This window comes from Pectinophora gossypiella, chromosome 22 (assembly GCF_024362695.1).
Source record: "Pectinophora gossypiella chromosome 22, ilPecGoss1.1, whole genome shotgun sequence".
Taxonomy (NCBI): domain Eukaryota; kingdom Metazoa; phylum Arthropoda; class Insecta; order Lepidoptera; family Gelechiidae; genus Pectinophora; species Pectinophora gossypiella.
This window is the reverse complement of record NC_065425.1, coordinates 1,702,981-1,730,912: the sequence shown is the minus strand read 5'-3', so window position 1 is coordinate 1,730,912 and position 27,932 is coordinate 1,702,981. Positions and strand designations below refer to the sequence as shown.

Below are 27,932 nucleotides of genomic sequence, written 5' to 3'. Positions count from 1 at the left end.
AGCTGAACGTTCATTGTCCTTTTATGTGCTCGAGTTTATTTATAGCGTTTATGTAGGTACACCAATTGTACATTCAACGACCTTTGGCAGAAGTCTTCGACATGTACTACAATGTTCACAATAAAACGAACACACCCTTTTAAACATGTAACGGATGGAGGTCATTTACTAATTCAAACGCAATTATAGTGTATTGGTCAATCCTTGTTGTTCCTCGTGAAATACTAACGGCTAAAAGTTCGTTGACAGGAAAAATTGTCAATAACAAAATTAAAATGAGTGCGTCGCGCGGGGTCCCGTTTCGTATCTGCGCAAGTCAGTTTTTAAGACATGCGCAGAACGCATTGCTACAAACCGAAGTTAAACCATTAGCTTGTAATATCGTGAAATAAATTCCCAATATTTCTCCGTGTAATGCAAATCCTGTGTTAATTGTAAATGTTTGATTTCGCAGTGTAAAATGCATAGATGATCAATGTGCATCGTTTAGTGGCTGAGTGGTTATAGTTGTGAGTGTTCTTTGTACGACAACGTAAGTGAATTTACATTTTTATTTCCTTTTTGTGCATTGGAAACAATTTTGTTCATATTAAAGGATTTCTAAGGCGTTTCTTGTTACTAACTAAGCTTAAATATAACCAAAAGTTGGGAAATGTAACTGTTTTATCGACTTTATGTATCGAAGTTAAATATATTTTGTGATTTGTCATGTATAGGATGACTTGCAAAACACAAAGACGTTGTTTTTCGTAACCGAAATTACCTACATGACTAAACAAGATTCAGTATTCAAATCGATCGATTCAATAATGTTATTAAAACTGGATGTTTTAACATTCAATCAAACTTGATATTCAATCTGTCAAATGAATTAGGAAAGGGACGTTCGATTGTTCATTGGTAATAAAATTATAAATGTTAGATAATTATCTATGATTTATAAAAAATAATTATACAAAAACATTTTTACAATATACTTATAGGTACTTATTTACAATCCGTGTAGTATTAAATGTAAACATTTTCCGTACCTACGCGATTTTGTTCGCGTGGACTTCGGTTGTCGCGTAGGTACGGCACGTTTTCCATCCCCTTAAGGGGTAATTTCCGGGATAAAAACTATCTTTAGTCCTTCCCTAGGTCTCTACTTATCTCCATTCCAAATTTAATTTAAATCGGTTCAGCGGTTTAGTCGTGAAGACATAATATCCTTTCGCATTTATAATCAATATGGATTGAAAGTTTAATGGTAGTGTATTTCTACTCCTGTACAAGTACAATTAAATAGAAGATTTAGAATCTAGATAGGTAGGTATTTACGTATACATAACTTCACGCCCGTATTCCCTAATAGGGTGGCCATGAACGGCGATATAAATGAAATCAATGAGGGTCTTTCCAGGCTACGAACTCCTTTTTCTTCTTCTATCGTGTGGGTTGTGAGGTGGATTACCAACCTCATCAATCCTGGTGTCAGGGTTACTATTGAGCCGCCAAAGGCCCCTGACATGACTCATGACTTTAACGCTTTTTACCCTGTTTGAAATTAAGTAAGTAATTCAAAGAAATCGAGATTTTTTTATTGAAGAAAATCACTCAGTTTTCAGAATAAGGCGCCAATATAACGTACTATTTATAGTCGCATTTACTTGTCACCATGATTGACGCACTTGTCAAAAAGTTGAACAGCCTTAGAAGCTTTTGTAATGGCTTTCGATTTAAACTTTCTCTAAGCAACAAACACACAAAGGTAGCAAGTAGATAGGTAAAGTAGTGCTAACCTTGATTATACCTATACGTCTGAGAATTCCATTTGTACCTATGCGGGACTTTCGAGGCTACGTGACGTGACGTGACGACCTCCGTGGTCCAGTGGTTGAGCGTTGGGCTCACGATCCGGAGATCCCGGGTTCGAATCCCGGTGGGGACATATCACAAAAATCACTTTGTGATCCCTAGTTTGGTTAGGACATTACAGGCTGATCACCTGATTGTCCAAAAAGTAAGATGATCCGTGCTTCGGAAGGCACGTTAAGCCGTTGGTCCCGGTTACTACTTAATGATGTAAGTAAGTAGTCGTTACATGAGCCATGTCAGGGGCCTTTGGCGGCTCAATAATAACCCTGACACCAGGGTTGATGAGGTTGGTAATGTACCTCTCAATCCACACGATAGAAGAAGAAGAAGAGGCTACGTTCCTCAAAAATAAAATAGATGGCGCTGTACAGTCATGAGCAATATAATGTACCCACTTTAGGACTCTGTCGCACTAACATATTTGACATTTAGTGAGACGTACAGTTCAATTTGTCAAAAAAGTTAATGTGACATGGTACCAAAGTGTATATGTCGTGGCCAGATCATAAAATTGACCATTTCATGAAATGATCGACCATTTCATGAAATGGTCGTATTTCATGAAATGGCCAACTTTAACTGACCATATCGTTTAAACGTCAGCGTTTAATGATATTTCCATCCACGTTTGGCCATATCATTAATGTAGGGTGTCCATGATAAGTGGTGTAATAAAAACGCTAAATAAGGTAGGAAATAATGTATTACTCTAGTACAAAGTACAAAAATGTTTAAAAGTCAAATAAAAATTAAAAAGTCATTTTCGATTAACGGAGTGTTGATGTAGTTGACATATACGCCGTAACTGCATCTCGCTTTGAAGTCGTCGTCATATTTTTTGACACTATTTCATGCCATTGGTCATCATTCAGTATACTTTTCGTGTGTAAGATAAACATACTGGCGGCTTAGGGGTGGCCCAAGGGCCACCCCCGCCGCACCCTAACCTACCGTTATGCCTTGTAAAAATTATAAAAAAAAGGATTATGATAATTTAAATTATGACAAAAACATTTATGCGTTTTAATAAAATCCCGTTTCAAGTAGTTAATGCCATCTGTGGCAAATCTACAATAAGTCACGTCAAAAAAAGAAACTTTACGGACAGTAGGATCGTCTATATTTTTCTTTTTTAAAATTAATATCTCTTCATTCGCAGTTTTAATTATATCATATTTTGAAATCCAATAATAGTCCATTGATTTACGTAGCGTGGTCACTCGACCTTCATTATTTGCCATATAACCTAAAAATAAAAATAAACTTGCTGTCTACTGTTAAAACGAGTTTTTCTTTTCACCTTAGTGTCAAAACATTGCTTCACTGCACTTTTATCTTGTATTTGCTCATTATTATTCGTATTATTCGCGTTCACACAAGAATAATTATTGTCCGCCGCCATTATGCAAAACAAAAACAAAGCGACACCAGCGCCACTACCGGTGGATAATGTTACTATTTTACGATATGATCGCTAACGTTTGGCCATTTCATGAAGTAATCATGCATTTAGTTGGTCATATCGTTAAACGTTTTGTGTTCATTGATCTGGCCAAACCACATCATGATGTGGCCAACGAATGTTGTTCTATTTCATGAAATACGACCATTTCATGAAATGGTCGATCATTTCATGAAATGATCAATTCTATGATATGGCCACGACATATACATATTAATGCTTGTGACCGTACATGATTTTTATTTCGTTTAACCTTCTAATTTCATGGATAACACATGGATTTTGGAAGAAATTGTGACAAGAATAATGTATCCAAATTGAGATGTGTAACTAATAAGCAGGTTTCTTTTAATTTGTAATTAGTATAAGTAGTTTGCATTTCTTCGAGGCAATGACGTCATAAATCGTCTGAAACAGACGTATAAGGCCAATGATGATGAGTATAGTAACTCTCGGAATGTTATTTAACACGTTGACAGTCCCCATAAAAACCGTTTTGACTTCCTTGTAAGTCCCGCATATTACTTCAACCTTTGCTAAGTTACCCGGGATCCAAGTGTATGGGTCATGTATGGGTCACGGACGTATGGAGCTAGTCTGTCATGACCCGTATATGGGTCAGTGGACTGTCAACGTGTTAAGTACCTACCTACCTACTTCTTTTTCTAGTTCAATTAGTCCAACTCCAATGTTATTTAAAAGTACTCATATGAAAGTGATTACTTCTCAGTAAGCGAATCAAATGTTTTCTTTTGAGAAATAAAGTATCTTAAACCTTGAACCTTTAGATTTTTTTTTTCAAAGCATGGACCAGGAGCAACCACACCAGGAGTTGGTCAAGTGCGTGGTGGTGGGGGACACGGCGGTGGGCAAGACGCGGCTGATATGCGCACGCGCCTGCAACAAGCACGTGTCGCTCGCGCAACTGATGACCACCCACGTGCCTACCGTCTGGGCGATTGATCAGTACAGGATTTATAAAGACGTATGTGTATCGATCATTACTTTGGTTAGGAGGAGGCTGATCACCAGATTGTCCGAAAGTAAGACGAACCGTGCTTCGGAAGGCACGCTAAGCCGTTGGTCCTGGTTACTACTTACTGATGTAAGTACGTAGTCGCTACATGAGTTAGGTCCTTTGGCGGTTCAATAGTAACCTTGACACTAGGGTTGATGAGGTTGGTAATCCACCTCACAACCTAGGTCCCAATTAATTACTTATTGTCGAACGACTTCTCGCGTTGTTTGATTTACATTAATGATTTTCAATAAAATGCAATTTTTATTTATTCTATGCTAAAGCAGAATATGGAACTGAAAATATTAAAAAAAAACACTAAAATCTCCTTAGCAATACCTGAAAATTTGACAGGTCCGGTTTTTACAGAAGCGACTGCCTGTCTGACCTAACAAAAAAACACTAATATTTTCATAAATTTTCCGAGATCCCATTCGAATTTGACGGGATTGGATTTTTTTTTGGTGATTTTCAAATCAATCAAGTTTTCTTGAAAATTTCAATGAAAATAATGAAGAATAAAGGTTTTTCTTTTCTTTTTAAAAATAAGTATTTTGACATTTACAATCCCGCGGGATCTCGAGTCGGGATTGCATTCCCTGGTTGATGCAGCTGAACACCTATCACGTTGGTCTAACAGAAACTTCGGTGAGGTGTGGATATTTAGTTTATCTTGCGATGGATATACCTCTGACGACCCCAATTGCCTTCGTTCTCATAATATTATATTCTCAAAATATTACCTGTACAATGAAACAGAAAATATGTAAAAAATAATCATTCTCTAGTAACGAAAAAAAAATCAATTAACTTTCTATAGCGATCTGCGGCTTGAGAAGACTGATGCGGGTTTGTGAGAAGTAGCTATGCAGGTGGCCACGGTTTAACATGGAAAAGCCAGTTTAAGTATCTGGGGCACATAGTTACTGCCGACCTCAGTGTCAACGCGGATATTGAGCAGGAGCGGAGGGCGCTGTCTGTAAGGGCTAATATGATAGCCCGCAGGTTTGCGCGATGTACATAATAATGTTGTACTTAATAGATGGATCACAGGGGGGGATTTAATTGTCGTGCAATATGTAAAGTAATAATGTTTATCTACTTTTTTATGAATAATACTTTTGTACTTCATTATACAAAAGATAATATATTGAGAATATAATATTTTGCGAATGTAATGTTTTGCGAATGTAATATTTTGAGAATATAATATTAAGAGAACGAAGGCCCAATTGGGATATAGTCGTGGGCTTATATCACTAACACCCTGTATTTCCTGCAGGTATTAGAGAGGTCCTGGGAGGTCGTCGACGGGGTCAACGTATCGCTGCGCCTCTGGGACACATTCGGTGATCATGAGAAGGACAGAAGATTTGCTTACGGAAGGTAAATGAGAAATTCAATAAATATTTTGTTACAATTTATTGACGTCTATCTATCTCTTTCGGGCCGGGTTTCCACTGACGCGGAGATGGGCGGAGAAGAGCGGAGATGTGCGGATTTGACCAATCACAGCGTTCGAGAGAGCGAAAAACGAAGACGCTCTGTCACTCTGCTGCGCGGTGATTGGTCGATTCCTGCACATCTCCGCTCATCTCCGCACAGCTCCGCGTCAATGGAAACGCAGCCTAACACAAAGATCGCAAGTCGAATCAGTGGTTTATAGCCCAAGCTAGGTTTCGAATCCGTGACGATGTTCATTCACGCGTTCTAGATTGTACTCTTCGTTTTGTCCGATACGCGAAGGTTAGGTAGGTCTGTTTTCTGTGTTCTTATCGCGTGATGTTTTCATTTACTTTTTATTTTTGCAGATCGGATGTGGTGCTCTTATGTTTTTCGATAACAAACCCCATCTCTTTAAGGAATTGTGGAGCGATGTGGTATCCGGAGATCAGGTGAGTTACTTGGTTTTTTGGAGGGTTTAATACATAAATATAAGAACATAAAATAGCGTATATGCGTCCCACTGCTGGGAACAGGCCTCCCCTCAATCAATTGGAGGGGGCGGCTTAGCACGCCATTCTAAGAGATTACTATGAGATAATTAGGTATATTCGAAATAATTAATTGACCCCGTTGGGATTATTATAAACGCTTAGTGAGGAGCCTTTGCGGGCTCAATAGTAGCCCTAACACCAGGGTTGTTGAGGTTTGGTAATCCACCTCACAACCCACACGATAGAAGAATAGAAACTTAAAGGTTAGTGATTAGTTAGAAGATATGAATGCATGTCGCGGAGGTTCGTGTTGCTCTATGGAATGCATGGGATTAACTGTCTGGGAACTGATATTCGGCAGCCAAATTACTAAATTATATGTTTTTTTAAAGATTGTTTAGGGCCCTGTGCCGAGGCTTTTCTTGCGGCTTAATTTCCCCGGCTATACAAGACGTGAGAAGCTGCAGTAGTTTTAGACGGATAAGAGGCTCGTTATGTAAAAAATGACGATTCAATGTTGCCTACTGAATAAAGATATTTTATTTTTATTTATTTAGATTAAAAAACAAAACATTTAACAAAGTGTTTAACAAACCAACTTAAGCTACCCTACCAATGTCATTGTGAGCAGATTTTTAAGCTACACGGCACGAAAATTATATGTATTTGAATAAGCGATTATATTATACAGAAAAAGTAAACATATCTAATATTATTTTCAGACGGTTCTGCCCAAACACCCCTATATTGCTGGTTGGTTGTAAAAACGACCTGCGTTACATGTACCGGGACGAAACCTACCTCAACTACTGCAAGGACCGGAGCCCTTTTATCAGGTGAGTAACTCCAGCAAAATTATAATTTACAACAAAATGTGCCCCGATTCCCCGACGAGCACACACCTCCTAATTTTATTTTAAGTTACCTATACCCGACTTTTTCTTATCCACCGAAAAGTAGTCTTTTTATCAGGTGAGATACTTCAGCAAAACTATAATTTACAACAAAATGGCCCCAATTCCTGCAGACGCCTCCTAATTTTATTTTAAGTTATACCCGTATTTTTATTATCCGCCGAAAAGGAAAGGGACGGATGATTGACAACTGTCTATAATGTATAAAAGTATATTTTGTCATATTTCGCCACCGGGATTCGAAGCACCATCGTTTCCAAATACGTTGTATAAGTTGCGCTTCGTCCCAATTCAAGTTTCAAGGTTCAAATAATCTAAAAAGTATTAAAAAAATATTGTAAGTACCTTACGTTAGTTCGTATTTTTTATGAGATTGATTTTGAAGTCTGTTTAATTGTTTTAATTACTTACTTATTTAGCTGTTTGTACAGTTTTGCCAAAGCATAGGAGCCGTATAGCAAAATAGTATGAATGAAAGTATGGGTGGGAGAAACATTTCTGGGGACGGGGCATCATTGACTTACTTACGTTTCTTTCCAGGGCACCTCGTAAAAGCGACCTGGTGATGCCCGATCAAGGGCGCGCATTGGCCCACGAATTCGGTATCTACTACTATGAAACATCAGTGTTCACATACTACGGTGTCAATGAAGTATTTGAGAATGCCATCAGAGCCGCCTTGATAGCCAGGAGGCAGCAGCGGTTCTGGATGACCAACCTGAAGCGAGTGCAGAGGCCGCTCTTGCAGGTAAAGTATTTGTTATGTTATGCAAGGCAGAGTCACGCACAAAAAACCTCGTTTTTCACAGACACTACATATTGACGTTATCGTACACGCGCACCTGTGTGTGTGTGACGTTAGACGACCATACGATTGAAGACTAAGGCTGCATTTCCATTAACGCGGAGCTGGGCGGAGAGGAGCGGAGATGTGCAGAAATCGACCAATCACCGTGAGGGAGAGAGTGACAGAGCGTCTTCGTTTTCGCTCTCTCGATCGCTGTGATTGGTCTAATCCGCACATCTCCGCGTCAGTGGAAACCCAGCCTAAAGTAAGACCGAGGGAAGGGGGTTGAGGTAAACCTAGCACAGCCGCTGGCGGGGAGCAGAGAATTGCCGTTCTATACGTAGTATATTATTAAATGTTATAGAGTACGGCTTGATTGTAAAATTGAACAACATAACTATAAAATTAAAAAAGAACAACACACGCGATTGATAAGTAAGTATAAATAGTAGGATTAATTAAATATTTACGATACATAACTTTCGGAATGAAATAGAAACAGATACACATTAAAATTATTTTTAGGTACAAGCGGAGGTCCGTTTTGCTCTATGTTTGAAAAGAATAGATAGGTAATAATTTTCAAAGAGGGTTTACCAATGTAAAATTATTACTTACAAAAAAACGCATGATTCAACTAACTAGCCACTTTGTGGTAATATTTATGTACTTACCAAACATCTCTACTTTTTATGGCATTGTACCTTTTATGACTTTTATGAAGTTGTACCCTTACAAGTTAAATTAAATTTTATTAACGTTTTAATTTAATAGATTACCTTAAAAAGTAGATAGGGTTATACCTTGAAAAGTAGCTAGGGTACCTATTTTTATTTCTGTTTCTTTTTATTCCAGGCTCCATTCAGACCTCCGAGACCTATGGAACCGGAAGTAACCGTGGTGAACAGTGTTTACTTAGAAAATATGTCAACTCTGTTACGTCAACAGGTGAGTAAGATTGGCTATTTTTTATTTAACTTTTGTTATAAAAAAAGAATAAGTAGTTAGGTATTTATTTCTTTAAAACGTCACTGAGCATATATGGCGCTTAATACTAAGATATACGCGCATATGCTGTATGTTAAGGTAATTACTTATTATGTGTCAATTTCCTGTGTATTTTAAAGTAATAAAGGCCCCGATTCCTGCAGACACCTAATTTTATTTTAAGTTATACTTACCCGTCATTTTCTTCTCCGCCGAAAAGGAAAGGAACGTTCCATGTACTTTATGCCTGTCCCATTCTTTTTTAGGGGGTAAGAAAATTACAGTATAACTAAAATAAGATAGTGTGTACAGGAATCAACACTGTAAAACTAATAAAGATAACAGTAGCAAAAACTAAAATTTTTGACGAAACAGTGATGGATTGAAATTCTGTAACTTTTAATGTTCCTTTTCCGAACTCCAAATTAAAAAAATACTCTTTAAAATCTTTCCAATCTTCTCAAATGATTCAATCAAAAAGTAACAAGCCGCATGCGTCCCACTTAGGCACAGACCCCACCTCAACAACCGGAGCGAGTGTGGAGCAAACTCCACCAAGCTGCTCCACTGCGGGTTGGTGATGATGAAACAGTAGTTAGTATGAAAATTAGTAATTTACCGAAGGAAAACAATATTAATACAACATCTTTAAATGTATTACTGCCAAAAATCTAAGGGGGTTAAAAAAGGCCACATCAAAGCAATTCATTGCACATTACTTTTATATGCGCAAAAGTCAAATTGCAATATTGCGTTTTTAAATGAATTGTTTCGATGTGGCTTTTTTAACCCCCCTGGTGTGAAATTGATTCGTCTTATCCTATCCTTTTTATTGCACATACAACTCATTTAATTATACACTTGCATAAGGACTCATTTCGACACAGTAATTTCTTCGAGTCATATTCTGTTTTGCCTGTTAAGCGGTGCGATTAATGCGATTCTCACACTGCCCCGCATGATACACAGAAAATGCATCCGCATCGCGTGGATGCATTTTCTGTGTGTTAGACCGTGCGTGTTTTCTATACAAACGGAGATACTTACAAGCAACGGAAGAACACGCATCCACGCGCTACGCTGCATCACGCGGGGCAGTGTGCGAATCGCCTAAGCCTTCGATAGCTAATAATAAAATAGGGAACGAAACGAGCGCCTGACATAGGTAAAAGTATAATGACATCTAAAAATAAAACAAAATGCAAAGACAAATACATAATATAAAAAGAGACCGCAATGGGCAAGTGCAACCTGCACATTGCCATTTTTAAAAATTAGGTAGTCTCATTCGACTGAACATCTAGAAGCGATGTCCCGATTTCAAGTGGTGATCCCGACGTGATCCACTGTTGTTATCTTGCGTGTGTTCAGATAAATAAAATCCAATAGTCGATACATGCGTTTATTGAGAGAGGTTACACGATACTGAATCATTATTACAAATAGGAACGATTATAGGTAGATCTATCATAACACAATACATTATGTAGTGCCATATTCGGCACAACTTACGCACTGATAAAAATAATAATCCATCAGTCTGGCATCAGTCCAAAAAAAATCAAAAATAAAAAATATTTATTTTTCAAAATTGGCTTACAAAGTTAGCGCTTTTTGAACGTCAAGAAATTAAATTACATATTATGTAACTAGCTGTAAAACTACTACCACATCGGAATCTGTAACGCTGAGGGAAAGACGTGGCCAGAAAACCTCCCAGCACAGGGCCCTAGTCCTACTGTAGACGTCCAGACGACTGGTGAAATACTGTCAGGTATACCCAGTTTCCTAAAGCTGTCTCGTATTGTTGGCAGTATTTCTCAGACATGGTGATCATTTGCGGAGCGAAGGGCTTCCCTGTGCACCGGTTCATGATGGCGGCGGCTTGCGAGGCGTTCCACCGCCTCTTTACCACAGACTCCTCCAGCCTTGCTACTGAGCTTGCTCGTAGTTCCAGTGAAAGCAGCATGGTATGTATACATAACAAATAGAGGAGCTTGGTTGTGCAGCGGTTAATGCGCTCGGTCTGCGATTGTGGAAGTTAAGCAACTTTCGCAAAGGCTGGTCATAGGATGGGTGACCACAAAAAAAAACTTTTCATCTCGAGCTCCTCCGTGCTTCGGAAGGCACGTTAAGCCGTTGGTCCCGGCTGCATTAGCAGTCGTTAATAACCATCAATCCGCACTGGGCCCGCGTGATGGTTTAAGACCCGATCTCCCTATCCATCCATAGGGAAGGCCCGTGCCCCAGCAGTGGGGACGTTAATGGGCTGATGATGATGATGTATACATAACATAACATCACGCCTATATCCCAGTCTAGGCAGAGGTGTATAGTTTAAACATTCAACAGGGTCTAACATGCGCAATATGATAAAACAATCGATCGATTCAATACATTTTGATCACTTGATTGTCCGAAAGTAAGATGATCCGCGCTTCGTTAAGACGTTGCTCCCGGTTACTACTTACAAATGTACTTAAGTAAGTAGTTAGATGAGCCTGTCAGGGGCCTTTGACAGCTCAATAATAACCCTGACACCAGGGTTGATGAGGTTGGTAATTCACCTCACAACCCACACAACAGAAGAAGATTACGTACTTCCGAGTACGCTACTCTAGTAAACGTACATTACACTACTACTACTAGAGTTACCGGTCTTCTCAGACACCTAACCAGATAAACTGGAAAGGATGGCGTGAAAGAGAGGAGGCCTATACCCAGCAGTGGGTGGATACAGACTAAGTAGATAGATAGAGAAACTAACACTATTTAAACTGTTATCTTTAATTGTAGGTAAGCAGCATGGGCGAAGCGACAACTGGTGATTTCAACGAGGACACGGAATACCTGATCAGGCAAGATCAAGCTAAACAGATGAGGTAGTGACTACTACAAAACTCTGTTATTATAACCATCTCTTTTATAATTCGGAAAATATATTTTTTTATTTTCAAATTCACAAAATTTATTAACAATTCACAATTATTATTATTATAATATATATAGCTGCAAACCCACTGACTGACTGACTGACTCACTCACTGACATAATTGTTCTCCCAGAAGGAGGGTCGGGGGGTGAAAATGATGTATGGGGGGTGTGATCGGGACGTCCCGGTGAGTATGGGAAAACTTCCAGATCTTGAAAAACTGCTCCGCATCAGGGAGACGCCCTACAGTCTGGCGAAACTATCACACCTGGATCGATTCTTTTTTCTTAATTCCTACTAAAATCTTGGTCAAATTCTATCGTGGGTGAAAAAAAAACAAAATGGCGGAAAAACAAGATGGCCGCCATACAAAATTTCTTTTTTCTAGAAAATGTCTCGGAGGTAAAAATGATGTATGGGAGGTGTGATCGAAACGTCAAGCTGAGTATGGAAAAACTGTTCGATCTTGAAAAACTGCTCCGCATCAGGGAGACACCCTACGGCCTGGCAAAACTATCGCACCTGGAACGATTCTTTTTTCACGAAATCTATTTAATTCCTGGTCAAATTCTATTGTCGGTGAAAAAAAATCAAAATGGCGGAAAAACAAGATGGCCGCCATACAAATTTTTTAATTTTCCTGAAAATGCCTCGGGGGTAAAAATGATGTTTGGGAGGTGTGATCAAAATGTTATGTTGAGTATGGAAATACCTCCCGACCTTCAAAAACTGCTCCGCATCAGGGCGGCACCCTACGGCCTGGGAAAACTATCGCATCTGGAACTTTTTTGTTTTCACGAAACCTATTTAAATCTTGGTCAAATTTTATCGCCGGTAAAAAAAACAAAATGGCCGAAAAACAAGATGGCCGCCATATAAATTTTTGTTTTTCTAGAAAATGTCTCGGGTGTAAAAATTATGTATAGGGGTGTGATCGGAACGTCATCTTGGAACACTGCTCCGCATCAGGGGTCACCCTACGGCCTGGCAAAACCATAGCACCTAGAACTTTTTTGATTTCACGAGACCAATTCAAGTCTTGGTCAAATTTTATCCCCGGTGAAAAAAAAACAAAATGGCCGAAAAACAAGATGGCCGCCATATAAATTTTTGTTTTTCCAGAAATGTCTCAGAGGTAAAATGATGTATACGGGTGTGATCGGAACGTCATCTTGGAAAACTGCTCCGCATCAGGGAGACATCCTACGGCCTGGCAAAACTATAGCACCTAGAACTTTTTTGATTTCACGAAACCTATTTAGTCTTGGTCAAATTCTATCGCGGTAAAAAAATGGCGGGAAAACAAGATACGCGAGCAGCTTGCTGCGAGCGAACCACGCGACATCTAGTTATAATATATATAGCTACAAACCCATGTACTGACTGACTGACTGACTGACTCACTGACAGGGTTGTTCTCCCAGAAGGAGTGTCGGGGGGTAAAAATGGTGTATGGGGGATGTGATCAAAATTTTCCGGTGAGTATGGGAAAACTTCCAGATCATGGAAAACTGCTCCGCATCAGGGAGACACCCTACGGCCTGGCAAAACTATCGCACCTGGATCGATTCTTTTTTCACAAAACCTATTTAATTCTTAGTCAAATCCTATGGCCGGTGAAAAAAAATCAAAATGGCGGAAAAACAAGATGGCCGCCATACAAAGTTTTGTTTTTCCAGAAAATGTCTCGGGGGTAAAAACTGTGAATGGGGGCGTAATCGGAACGTATCGTTGAGTATGGAAATACTTCTCGATCTTGAAAACCTGCTCCGCATCAGGGAGACACCCTACGGCCTGGCAAAACTATCACATCTGGATAAATTTTTTTTTCGCACTATGTATTTAAATCTTGGTCAAATCTTATCGCCGTTGAAAAAAAATCAAAATGGCGGAAAAACAAGATGGCCGCCATACAAATTTTTTGTTTTTCCTGAAAATGCCTCGGGGATAAAAATGATGTATAGGAATGTGATCGGAACGTCATGTCGAGTATGAAAATACGTCTGGGTTTCCGATAGCTGCTCCGCATCAGGGAGACACCCTACGGCCTGGCGAAACTATCGCATCCTGACCTATTTTGTTTTCACGAAACCTATTTAATTCTTGGTCAAATTTTATCCCCGGTGAAAAAAAAACAAAATGGCCGAAAAACAAGATGGCCGCCATACAAATTTTTGTTTTTCCAGAAAATGCCTCGGGGGTAAAAATTATGTATGAGAGTTTGGATAGAATCGTCTTTAAGAGTATGGAAATACTTCTCGATCTTTGAAAACTGCTCCGCATCAGGGCGACACCCTACGGCCTGGCGAAACTATCGCATCTGGACCTTTTTTGTTTTCACGAAACCTATTAAATTCTTGGTCAAATTTTATTCTCGGTGTAAAAAAAAAATACAAAATGGCCGAAAAACAAGATGGCCGCCATACAAATTTTTGTTTTTCCAGAAAATGTCTCAGAGGTAAAAATGATGTATTGGGGTGTGATCGGAACGTCATCTTGGAAAACTGCTCCGCATCAGGGAGACACCCTACGGCCTGGCAAAACTATAGCACCTAGAACTTTTTTGATTTCACGAGACCTATTGAAGTCTTGGTCAAATTTTATCGCCAGTGAAAAAAAAACAAAATGGCCGAAAAACAAGATGGCCGCCATACAAATTTTTGTTTTTCCAGAAAATGTCTCAGAGGTAAAAATGATGTATTGGGGTGTGATCGGAACGTCATCTTGGAAAACTGCTCCGCATCAGGGAGACACCCTACGGCCTGGCAAAACTATAGCACCTAGAACTTTTTTGATTTCACGAGACCTATTGAAGTCTTGGTCAAATTCTATCGCGGTAAAAAAGTGGCGGGAAAACAAGACACGCGAGCAGCTTGCTGCGAGCGAACCACGCGACATCTAGTTATCTAGTTATATTATATATAGCTGCAAACCCACTGACTGACTGACTCACTGACTCACTGACAGGGTTGTTCTCCCAGAAGGAGCGTCGGGGGGTAAAAATGGTGTATGGGAGATGTGATCAAGGTCTTCCGATGAGTATGGGAAAACTTCCAGATCTTGGAAAACTGCTCCGCATCAGGGAGACACCCTACAGTCTGACGAAACTATCACACCTGGGACGATTCTTTTTCCGCAAAACCTATTTAAATCTTGGTCAAATCCAATCCCCGGTGAAAAAAAAACAAAATGGCGGAAAAACAAGATGGCCGCCATACAAAATCTAATTTTTCCAAAAAATGTCTCGGAGGTAAAAACGATGTACGGGAGGTGTGATCGAAACGTCAAGCTGAGTATGGAAAAACTGTTCGATCTTGAAAAACTGCTCCGCATCAGGGAGACACCCTACGGCCTGGCAAAACTATAAAACCTGGAGCAATAATTTTTTCACGATACCTATTTAAATCTTGGTCAAATTTAATTGCCGGTGAAAAAAAAACAAAATTGCCGAAAAACAAGATGGCCGCCATACAAAATTTTGTTTTTCCAGAAAATGTCTCGGAGGTAAAAACTGCGTATGGGGTTGTAATCGGAACATCCCGTTGACTATGGAAATTTTTCTTGATCTTAAAAAACTGCTCCGCATCAGGGAGACACCCTACGGCCTGGCAAAACTATAAAACCTGGACCAATTTTTCTTTCGCGAAACATATTTAAATCTTGGTCAAATCCAATCCCTGGTGAAAAAAAACCAAAATGGCGGAAAAACAAGATGGCCGCCATACAAAATTTTCGTTTTTCCTGAAAATGCCTCGAGGGTAAAAATGATGTATAGGGATGTGATCGGATCCTCATGTTGAGTATTTCAATACTGTTTGATCTTGAAAAACTGCTCCGCATCAGGGAGACACCCTACGGCCTGGCAAAACTATAAAACCTAGAGCAATTTTTCTTTCGCGAAACATATTTAAATCTTGGTCAAATCCAATCCCCGGTGAAAAAAAAACAAAATGGCGGAAAAACAAGATGGCCGCCATACAAAATTTTCGTTTTTCCCGAAAATGCCTCGGGGGTAAAAATGATGTATGAGGAATGTGATCGAAACATCATGTTGAGTATGGAAATACTTTTCGATCTTCGAAAGCTGCTCCGCATCAGGGAGACACCCTACAGTCTGGCGCAACTATTATACCTGGATCAATTTTTTTTTCGCAAAACCTACTTAAATCTTGGTCAAATTCAATCGCCGGCAAAAAAAAACAAATCGGCGGAAAAACAAGATGGCCGCCATACAAAATTTTGTTTTTCCAGAAAATGCATCGGGAGTAAAAACTGTGTATGGAGATGTAATCGGAACGTCTTGTTGAAAATGGAAATACTTCTCAATCTTTGAAAACTGCTCCGCATCAGGGCGGCACCCTACAGCCTGGCAAAACTATTAAACCTGGAGCAATTTTTTTTCGCATTACATATTTAAATCTTGGTCGAATCCAATCGCTTGTGAAAAAAAATCAAAATGGCGGAAAAACAAGATTGCCGCCATACAAAATTTTCGTTTTTCCCGAAAATGCCTCGCAGGTAAAAAATATATATAAGGATGTCATCGGATCGTCATGTTGAGTATTTCGATACTGCTCGATCTTGAAAAACTGCTCCGCATCAGGGAGACACCCTACGGCCTGGCAAAACTATAAAACCTGGAACAATTCTTTTTTCACGAAACCTATTTAAATCTTGGTCAAATACAATCGCCGGTGAAAAAAAAACAAAATGGCGGAAAAACAACATGGCCGCCATACAAAATTTTCGTTTTTCCCGGAAATGCCTCGAAGGTAAAAATTATGTACAGAGATGTGATCGGAATGTCATGTAGAGTACGGGTATATTTCCAGGTTTTCGAGAACTGCTCCGCATCAGGGAGACACCCTAAGGCGTGGCAAAACTATCGCACTTGGAACATTTTTTTTCCACCAAACCTATTAAAATCTTAGTCAAATTTTATCGCCGGTGAAAAAAAAAACAAAATGGTCGAAAAACAAGATGGCCGCCATATAATTTTTTGTTTTTCCAGAAAATGTCTCGGGTGTAAAAATGATGTATAGGGGTGTGATCGAAACGTCATCTTGGAAAACTGCTCCGCATCAGGGAGACACCCTTCGGCCTGGCAAAACTATAGCACCTAGAACTTTTTTGATTTCACGAAAACAAGATGGCCGCCATACAAAGCTTCGAACTAATACAGGACACGCGAGCAGCTTGCTGCGAGCGAACCACGCGACATCTAGTTATATTATATATAGCTACAAACCCATGTATTGACTGACTGACTGACTGACTGACTGACATAGTTGTTCTCCCAGAAGGAGTGTCGGGGGGTGAAAATGGTGTATGGGGGGTGTGATCGGGACCACCCGGTGAGTATGGGAAAACTTCCAGATCCTGGAAAACTGCTCCGCATCAGGGAGACAACCGACAGTCTGGCGCAACTATTATACCTGGATCAATTTTTTTTTCGCAAAACCTATTTAAATCTTGGTCAAATTCTATTGTGGGTGAAAAAAAATCAAAATGGCGGAAAAACAAGATGGCCGCCATACAAAATTTCGTTTTTCCAGAAAATGTCTCGGAGGTAAAAATGATGTATGGGAGGTGTGATCGGAACGTATTGTTGAGTATGGAAATACTTCTCGATCTTGAAAACCTGCTCCGCATCAGGGAGACACCCTACGGCCTGGCAAAACTATCGCATCTGGCACGATTCTTTTTTCACAAAACCTATTTAAATCTTGGTCAAATTTTATCGCCGATAAAAAAAAATCAAAATGGCGAAAAATCAAGATGGCCGCCATACAAAATTTTCGTTTTTCCTGAAAATGCCTCGGGGGTGAATATGATGTAAGAGGGATGTGATCAAAATGTCATGTTGAGTATGGAAATACTTCCCGACCTTCAAAAACTGCTCCGCATCAGGCAGACACCCTACGGCCTGGCAAAACTATCGCACCTGGAACTTTTTTATTTTCACGAAACCTATTTAAATCTTGGTCAAATTTTATCGCCTGTGAAAAAAAAACAAAATGGCCGAAAAACAAGATGGCCGCCATATAAATTTTTGTTTTTCCAGAAAATGTCTCGGGTGTAAAAATGATGTATAGGGGTGTGATCGGAACGTCATCTTGAAAAACTGCTCCGCATCAGGGAGACACCCTACGGCCTGGCAAAACTATAGCACCTAGAACTTTTTTGATTTCACGAGACCTATTCAAGTCTTGGTCAAATTCTATCGCGGTAAAAAAATGGCGGGAAAACAAAACACGCGAGCAGCTTGCTGCGAGCGAACCACGCGACATCTAGTTTTATTATAATAATACAATTAAATGGGACAACAATACAATACATACAATTTTTAAATGGAATTTAAAAATTAAAAAGTAGATACAATTTTTCTATGTGACATCCATTGATAATCAAGCAATAAATCTAGGAATTATAAATCAAATCGAATAGGTACTTACTTAAGTTTTATAAAAAATAAAATCTCAATAAGTATGTTTATTTCAAACAATTTACACATCCATAGTGGAACATAAACCTTAATAGCTAGTGTTAGCCTAGTAACATAATTTATTTATTTATTTATTTAGGTACACATACAGCAATACATATTAAACTTTTACAGACAACATTATAAATAGAAAGAAATACTTGGTATATATGTTTGCTAATTACATGCGTACACAGCATTCACCGTAAATGGAAACAAACAAACTATATTAATACTAAACTATATAAATTATAAACTATATATATATATATATATATATATATATATATATATATATATTAACACATTTTTTCCTCACAATACGGTAGTTTCCAACTAGTCAAATCAGTTACTTTTTCCTAAACGTCAAAACACGAAATTACTATGGATAATTTGTATGAAAAAGCACAGTGTGACGTCATAGAAAAACGTAATAAATAGTCGCACTTATTATTACGTTTTTCTTGATTAAAATTCATAAATAAATTAAATAGAAAAAAAGAAAATGTTTTTCGTTAGTTTTACATCTGTTTTTATTTTAATCAGAATTTCATAATTTATGTTTGACCTAGGAAACTATCCAATTATGGTTCAAAAATTATTAAATATTTTTATGACATTGTCCCCACCATTATTACGGGTACAAACTCGTTAAATAATTGTTCTGATGGTTTTTATGACCTTGTCCCCAGGGTGTGGGACCAAATAAAGCGGCGGTCGTCATGTCAGATTCTGCCTCTAAGTGACAGCTGTAAAAAGCCTCCAGACCTCTACCGAGAGGTCACTCACCCTGCTATCAACTCTATACGCGTCGTGAAAGTAAGTTGATTATTCTAACAAATTATTGTTCAGCGGATGAAATCTATAAATTACATCAAATATTGGTATTAGTAATAAAAAATAAAGGAAAGTGAGTAATAGTGGATGAAAAACTGAAGAATAGGCTAGTTTACAACTAGTCAAATCGTTAATAACCATCAATCCGCACTGGGCCCGCGTGATGGTTTAAGGCCCGATCTCCCTATCCATCCATAGGGAAGGCCCGTGCCCCAGCAGTGGGAACGTTCATGGGCTGATGATGCTGATGATGATTCACTTTACAGTGCGAACGTGTGCAACATGGCCGTTCGTCTACACAAACTATCGTCACCATGAGCAAACTGATCTCCCAACAAGTGATGCATGAAGTCATCAGCTTTGTCTACACCGGGTCTCTGGACCCTAACAATTTCAAACAACAGGTAAGAGGAATTTTATAGAGCCTATATATACTTACAGCCATATCCTAAAATGTTAACTCAAAACTTCCTCCACTCAATTCGGCCTTATCAGAGCATTTTGCTATTTTAAGTTGACATTTACGTCTTCGACTTGAGATCTTTACTCACTGGAGTCGAGCATATCATACTGCCAACATAATAATAATACGAAAATAATGACGGCAGGCCTAAATTTGAAAGAAGATTGAGGCGACGGTTAAGAATACCGATTTTGAGCTGAATTCAAGGTCTTCCTTAAGGTCGCCTCAACTGGAGACTGAGTCGAGGAAGATTTGAGTTACCATCTTATAAAATAGCCGTTACAGCAAAATATGATGATGTTAGACAAGGTATCAGGATAATGTCGTGTATGTTGGTGAAAATGAGGCATAACAATGGGAAACTTACCTACGTACATAATATGGGCACATGCGCCCACTCAATCTATCCTGGCTACGGAGGTACTTACCAAAAAGGAGGCTTTGTTGCAAAGGCCACATTGAAGCAATTCATCTAAAAAAGCAATACTTATTTCTATTTCACATTTGCTGACATTTAATATGTGCAAATGTCAAATTGCGGTATTGCTTGAAAGGCCACAAGGACTTTTTAGACACTCTGACTTGAGCGTTCAGTTCTTAACTATTTGGTAAATAAAAGTCACTCCACCTGAAGATATTATGTCCCATTAAAATGTACTTGTTTGCACATTTAGTCTTTGTATTTACTTGATATCTTGTCAATGCGTAGGCCGCTTTAATACAAATGGCTTCTGCTTTCCTTTAAACTAATATTATCTGAAACTTTCTATTTATCCTGCTGAGTACTTTTTTATTTATTTATTCTACAGTTTTCCCTGGAGTAACGATTAACTTGTTAGTAAAAAAAAAAGTTGTCGTTAATCCAGAAAAACGATTTTTGTTTAAACTTATTTCTTTATTAACGAAATACACGTTTTTTATTTGCCTTATAATTTCGATATTTTATTTTACCTTTCCTATCTTTATCTATGGAATTTATTTTTGTTAAAATAAAATAATTATAAACGAATGGCGAAATAATTGATTATTATATTATAATAATAAAAATATCTTCTGCAGTCGGCTGCTATTGGACTACTACTGGTAAATTCTAAATAATAATAATATATCATAAAATCATTTATTAATTTAACCATTTTATTGTTTTATGGCGTACACTCCTTCTGCTATTTGTAGTGTGTCTATTTTATTTATGATAATTAATTAATAGTTGCATTTTTATTCATTATTGCTATTTATTTCACTCATTATTTATTTATATTCGTATACATGTCAAATTCACACGTTTAGTCGTTTTTAAATTTAATATTCAACTGTAGCTGGTGTGATTCAAAATTAAACTTAGTGTTCAAGCAATATAACATATTAAAAGTAAATAGGTTTAAATTACAATTCTGTTATTAGCCATAATATTATAACAATTAACCATAATCGCCCCTTTGCCATCTCCCCAACCTTTTTGATTTATAAACTAGTGATTCCAGAATTTATTAAGCCTGTCTTATGTGAAAAGAGACTGTGCTCAAACTCGAACCTGTTTGCAATATAAAAAAACACTAAAGCGGTTCGGCATCTCCGAGCTCCGTAACATATAAGTATCTGTCGGATGCACAGACGGAAGCCTTAGCCTTCTTAGTTCCAAATACTTGGGTTCGTATATATCTAACATCTCCTCTCCAACCACACAACATCATTTAAGAACTCCCTCGCATGAATTGAGATCGTTCTGCGGAATTAAAAAGACCACGTCAAAGCAATTCATTTAAAAAATCAATAATAGTGCTATTTGACATTTGTTTGCATTGCGCACTTACTTTTGTATGCGCAAATGTCAAATAGCAATTATTGTTTTTGGATGAATTGCTTCGATGTGGCTATTTTAACTTCCTTGACTTCACGTAACGTCTAATCATAAGTGCAAATCTACACGAGAAACAATATTGTCAGATATACTAAGGGTTGTTGAATCGAAACAACATAATTATTCAAAATATTCTCCAATTAAAACCAACCAAGTGACTGTGAATATTTTTATAGGAGATCCGCCAAGCAGCCGAGCTGCTAGGCTTCCCCGAGCTGATGAAGCTGAGTCAGTTCATCCTCGACCAGCACCTACTCTTCGACAAAGGATATATGCAGCAGTTTCATACGGTGAGTACCTACACAAAAACATCGAACTTACGCCACACGAGAAGAAGAAAGTCTTTATAAAATAAAATTATTCTATTCTATTCTATTCTATTCTATATTACCCAGTGCTTGCAGCACGGTTTCCCAACCGCGCGCGGTGACGATACGGCGGAGTACGGCGTTTATCCACGTAGATAACATTCCCTGCTGTTGTCTATTGGTCAAAGACTTTGACATAATTCTCACGCAAACCAGCCAATATATATAAATAATTAGCCAGAAATGCCAAATAAATATGAATAAGTGTTCGGTTTGGAATACCTCTCATCATCTCCCAAGCATTATCCCGTTTTTCACAGGGTCCGCTTACGTAACCTGATGATTCGACAGGTTCAATTTTAACAGAAGCGACTGCTTTTGTCTGACAACTTACACAACAAAAACATTTCTGTGCTTCGGAGGGCATTATAACCCGTTGGTCTCAGTTACTACTTACTTACTGATGTAGTCGTTGCATGAGTCATGTCAGGGGCCGTTGCTTGCTCAACAATAACCCTGACACCAGGGTTGATGAGGCTGTTAAACCAACTCGATACCCATACGATAGAAGAAGAAGACCTCTAAATTGACAAATTTAGATTTATCAAATCCCCATTTCCCTTTACAGCCACTACCCCAAAGACTTCGGGAGATGTTCGTGGATCAGAACTTGTTCGCCGACGTGACCTTCGACCTGGACGACGGGATCCACTTGGCTCACCGAGCGATACTCATGGCCCGGTGTGACCCTATGAAGGCGATGTTTCAAGGACACTTCCGGGAAAGCATTTCTAGAGTTGTAAGTTGGCTTGGAACATTCGTGGATTAAGTTGATGTTGGCTAAATATGAAGAGGAATTGCAAAAATATACAGTATGTTAGTGTCATCGTAACGGAAACTTGTTAGACCATGACTCCTAGTTGATATAGAGTGAAGTTGAAGAGTTACGATGTCAATTACACCTGTATATATCGGCCAAAAGCGCTCACAGAATAAATGCCTTTAGATCAAAATCAAAATCAAAATAGTTTATTTGCTTTAAATAGTACATCATATATAACCCCGTTATTGGGACTTCCTAGTAAGCCTCGTGTAAAGATCTGTGTCAGGAAGCCCCGCTCTTCCTAATCGGTATTACAACTTTGATCTAGTAGAGATAGCAAAAGCAGGTCCAAAAGAGTCAATGCCACTGGATAAAAAACGTTAGAAAAAGAGAAGTAAGGCTTTTTGTTCAGCCGTGACACACGTAGCAGTAGGCTAGAGAAGACACATACAAATATAACGCTCTTAGATTTTGAAGAAGATTGCATGGAAACTGTCATCAACTTTTCTTACATACTTCTAGATTATAAACAAAACGATAAGATCAGGGGGGTTAAAAAACCTATGAAGCAATTCATAATATAAAAAGCAAAATTGCTATTGACATTTGTTGACATTGCGCACTTAGTTTTATATGCGCAAATGCCAAATTATAATATTTTGTTTTTTAGACGAATTTCTTTGATGTGAGCTTTTTAGACCCTCGGCTCTACACTTAAGACCTACTTTCATCCACAGATCTCGTTCCCCGGAGTGAAGATGTATGCATTCCACATTCTGCTATGCTACATGTACTCGGACAAGATCCCGGGCGTGGAGCCGCGCCGGTGTCTGGAGCTCCTGGAGTTGGCCAACAGACTGTGCATGACCAGGCTCGTGAGCCTCGTCGAGGCAAGGGTCATTGATCATCTGCAGCACCAAGACCGGTACGTTGCCAACAGTTGTTTTGTCAGCGTCAATCAGCAGTTTACTTCTTTAATACCTTTAAACGCATAATGTATCTTTTTCAAGTTCCGCCTTCTAAAACTGTTCCTTCCAAAAATGTGTTTTTTTTAAATGACCTCTCAAGGTGGTTTACAAAGGCCACATTGATACAATTCATCTAAAAAGCAATATTGCTATTTTAGGTGAATTGCTTCAATTTATTTCGTTGATTCCGCAATGTATGTATAGATATTTGAAATGAATATTTTCCAAGATTCGCCTTCCCAAAATGTTCCTTCTTTAAAACGTCTCCTTCCGAAAATAATTCTTTTTTAAAATGATCTCACCAGGTAATAGGTACGGTAGATTAAAACCATCGAAGGAAATCCAGGTTTAAAATCAATTTACTTCTTTTGCAGAGTCTGTGGTGAAGAGGACCAAGTCGTTGAAATAGCGCTGTCGTTGCTTGAACCTGTTAAGGTTAGTACCTATTTAAATATTATACTTACTCTTCACGTCAAGTGCCGAGGTTTTTCTTGCAGCTTCTTTTCCCCGACTATACAGGTTGTAAGAAGCTGCAGCAGACACACGACGAGTAGACATAGACGGATGAGACGTTCGTTATTTAAAAATTACGATTCAGAGTGCAACTATGTTACCTACCGAAAAAAGATTTTTTTTTCATCTTAGAAAACAATTCTTTTAATATAAGTAAGTAACAATAATTCTGATAATATATGTTTTGTGGTATAATTCTTGTGTTGCGTTGTGTCTTTCTGTATCTGTTGCTCTTATTTCTGTATCTTGTGTCCATTGTGCTCAATGAACTATTTTATCTATCCATCCATCCACGTCCGTCCATCCATCCATCTATCTATTTATCTGTTATTTGCCCGCATAAGAATAAGTGCGTCACGATACAATGCCTAATATGACCTTCTAAAAACCTAGCTCACAAACGTCCTAATGTTAGCACCTATCATATTTTTTATTGTTATGATCCAGTTGCACAACGCGCACGCGCTAGCGGACTGGTGCATGTGGCGGCTGTGCGGCGCGTACGACCGCGTGTGTCGCGCCAAGCACCTCAGCCCCGCCTCGCGCGACTACTTGTCGGACAACCGCTGGCCGCCCGTCTGGTAACCACGTGATTTTTTTTTAATATATAAAGCGCATTCGATATCCCTGACGATGACGGGGCGGATGAAATCAGGATGGTTAAAACAACAAATCGAAGCAATTCATCTAAAAAATCAAAATTGGTATTTGATAATGCGCACACAAAAATAAATGCGTAATGTCAACAAAACAGCAGTAAGTATTACTTTTTTAGTTGAATTGCTTCAATGTGGCCTATTCAGCTCCTGAACCATATCTTTTCATTGACAGCGAATTTGACTTTCAAAAACTGAGGGGTTAAAAGGCCTCATCGAAGTCTTAAACAATATTGATTTTAAGATTGCTTCAAGGCTTGCATTGCTTGGCATGGTCTGATTCGTAAGTAACCCCCAATACGGCAACACAATATAATATAAGCTATTGGGGTAGTCAGAGATATATCCATCCCAAGATGAAAGAAAGTATCAACGCCTCACCGAGCTTTCTATTAGACCAACGTTATAGGAGGTGAGCTGTATCGCCTTACAAAGGTGACATGTTGCAAGCATTACCATTTATCCACAGGTACTTGAAAGAGTACGACTACTACCAGAAGTGCCTGTCAGAGCAGAGCAAGGAGCTGAAGGAACTGCGGCCGGGAGCGTCCTTGCAGGCTGGCCAGCAGACTGGCTGCCTCTGCTTCACTAGTGAGTGACACATACATACATACATAAACTCACGCCTATTTCCCACCGGGGTAAGCAGAGACTATAGAATTCCATTTGCTTCGATCCTGACACACTTCTCTTGCTTCCTCCACATTCATCAATCGCTTCATACACGCACGCCGGTTCAGAGTAGATCGTATTGAACCTTTTCTAAGGACATCTCCAATTTGATCAATGTAAGTCCATCTCGGTCTTCTTCTGCCAGCCCTACCATCAACTTTCGCTTTATATACCTCTTTTGCAATTCTATTATCCTTCATCCGCTCTGCGTGTCCAAACCAACCTAACACAACACAACACAACATCAACATAACATCTCATTTTACACAGACACTACACATTGATGTTATCGTACACGCGCATCTGTGTGTGTGACGTCTGACGCTCGTACAATTGCAAACTAAAGTAAGACCGAAGGGGGGGGAGCCGCTGGTGGGGAGCGGAGAATTGCCGTTCTTTACCTAGTATTATCCCTTATTCTATGATATTGTTCCGACTCTGATTCCAAGTATTATGCTATATTACGAACTGGTTCTAACACCTAACAGTGTAACGCTTCATTTTTGTCCTGGAACGTGGTAACTTTATCAACTAGCCTATAATTTTGCAATAATTTTCGACTTTGATCTCTGATTCGGATTCTAGTTCTGAATCCAATCTTCTGTGTCAGTGTCTCTGAAAGTGTCAAACAGACCCCCTGTATAGTGCAGTATGCGTGCCCGTGCGCAGGTAAAGTCCGTCGCGGCAGCGGCGGTGGCGGCGAGCACCGCGCCGGCGAGGCCGCGGCGCTGTGCCGGCCTCCCGATCAGCCGCACCACCCGCCGCTCTGACACCTGCCTTACTGGAGGTACGTAACACTAACCGTTTATAATTAAAATAAAAAAATAGCATACGAACCTAGTACCTACTATAGTGCATGCGTAAATATGTTAACCAATACAATGGTGCTAATTCCTGTAAATACCATCTAATTTTATTTTAAGTTGTATCTGTCATTTTCTTATCCGCCGAAAAGGAAAGGGACGGGTAATCGACAAGCATAAAATTTATGGAACACACGTCAATTTTAAGCACAAATCTAAACCAACCGTCTAAAAAATTTACATCCGTCAATAACCCGACACAGTTAAGTAGACAGCACGTCAAACGGATTGCATACCAGCGACGTACCTTTTGATTCGCCCGGGTTATTCATTCATTTACTCATTCTTCCTAAAATTAAGAGCTGTGAATCATCCGTCCCTTTCCTTTTCGACGGATATGAAAATGACGGATATAACTTAAAATAAAATTAGGCGGTGTCTGCAGGAATCGGGGCCAATGTACGCTGAGTAAGTGGTGGGGGTAGCGCTCTCAGCTCAGTAACACTCAGTCAGTCAGTATTAGCTTACCGACCATGTAAGACGGACGTGCTATCAACTTGTATGCTGTGCATTACCAGACCAACAATGTGGACTCGTTATTTATTACCCGTGCCCATGGGTACCCATTACTATGGTATAGAGCAGGGGTGGTCAACCGATTGATTGACTGTCGGTCCAGTCGATCGTGGCAAAAATTCCTACGTAGAATAGACTGTGCATACTGTGCAACGTATTTACCAACTGCTGCACGCATCATCTTGTAACGTAAGACACCACACCTGTTATACTTTTTCACGAATTAAACATGTGTTTTCCCACAGGTCTCTCCGTTTCGCGGTGCTCCTACCAGTGTCGATGTGTTTCATGAGCACCATTCTGACTATACTGATACTTTTCCACGTTTACACCTAATCTGTAAAGTCGGATAATAATATAACTATTGATATATTTACTAATTAACTATCATAGTCGCTCGCACTCTCGAATTACTCGTAAATACACTTGACTGCTACGTTTAGATTCGTCAGTATTAATTAACTTTTTTTATATAAGTTCGTGGTAAAATCTGATAAAATTACAAAATAAATTTTTCATCAAAAAGCTGTATTGAATCGGGTCACATGTCATAAAAGACGAATATTACAAGTTGTGTTTTATGACTGTTTTATGACTTGAGCCCTTATCATAATAATGTTTGGTCACACTGGGTACAAGAGTAGATTTGATATAAATAAATTATAAAACTCTTTTTCTTACTATGTCTACTGTAATATTTAATAAAAATAATAAATAACAAATGCTCAAAAACCATTTATAACATTTTCGAAGTGGACAGAGAAAGTCGTCAAAAGTGCCTTTTTTAAAGTCATTTTTATTGCTTTAAATTAAATCTGGAAGCTTAAAATCTTATTAATTATCCATAACCATAATCTGCACTAAAGAATGAAAAATTATTAAAAAAAAAATCTCTGTCCTCGTTCAAATCAGTGTGACTAAAACTTAAAATACTTCTTCATAAACCGGGTAAGTAACGAAAAGGTAAAAAAAATACAATACAAATGTACCGTACAATCGTTAATAATTATTAATGCTTGGTAATTTTTACATCTTCTAAGGAGAATGGTTGATGCATGGTTGATATTGTATACA

At 38.8% G+C, this 27,932-nt stretch overlaps 2 protein-coding genes across 2 annotated transcripts in view; one reads left to right on the top strand and one right to left on the bottom strand.

Moving 5' to 3' along the window:
• Nucleotides 1-27,932, bottom strand: part of LOC126376935 (uncharacterized) — a 227,877-nt gene that overhangs the window by 37,668 nt on the left and 162,277 nt on the right. The window lies entirely within an intron of this gene.
• On the top strand, nt 103-27,473 carry LOC126377027 (rho-related BTB domain-containing protein 1). Its single transcript, XM_050024640.1, has 19 exons — nt 103-532; nt 4,124-4,304; nt 5,620-5,723; nt 6,149-6,232; nt 6,997-7,110; nt 7,729-7,936; nt 8,831-8,923; nt 10,777-10,932; nt 11,759-11,844; nt 19,071-19,197; nt 19,482-19,619; nt 21,716-21,829; nt 22,476-22,646; nt 23,408-23,595; nt 24,013-24,073; nt 24,599-24,732; nt 25,277-25,398; nt 26,149-26,266; nt 27,104-27,473. Exons 2-18 carry the CDS (start codon nt 4,125-4,127, stop codon nt 26,247-26,249), a joined length of 2,181 nt encoding a protein of 726 aa, XP_049880597.1. The 5' UTR covers nt 103-532; nt 4,124; the 3' UTR covers nt 26,250-26,266; nt 27,104-27,473.

What these genes read in the sequence shown, in the direction of transcription:
- LOC126377027 (XM_050024640.1), top strand. Translation starts at nt 4,125, where the DNA reads ATGGACCAGGAGCAACCACACCAGGAGTTGGTCAAGTGCGTGGTGGTG. An exon ending in TGCAGAGGCCGCTCTTGCAG is followed by an intron (nt 7,937 to 8,830) that starts GTAAAGTATTTG and finishes TTTTTATTCCAG; the next exon opens with GCTCCATTCAGACCTCCGAG. An exon ending in GGGAAAGCATTTCTAGAGTT is followed by an intron (nt 22,647 to 23,407) that starts GTAAGTTGGCTT and finishes TTTCATCCACAG; the next exon opens with ATCTCGTTCCCCGGAGTGAA.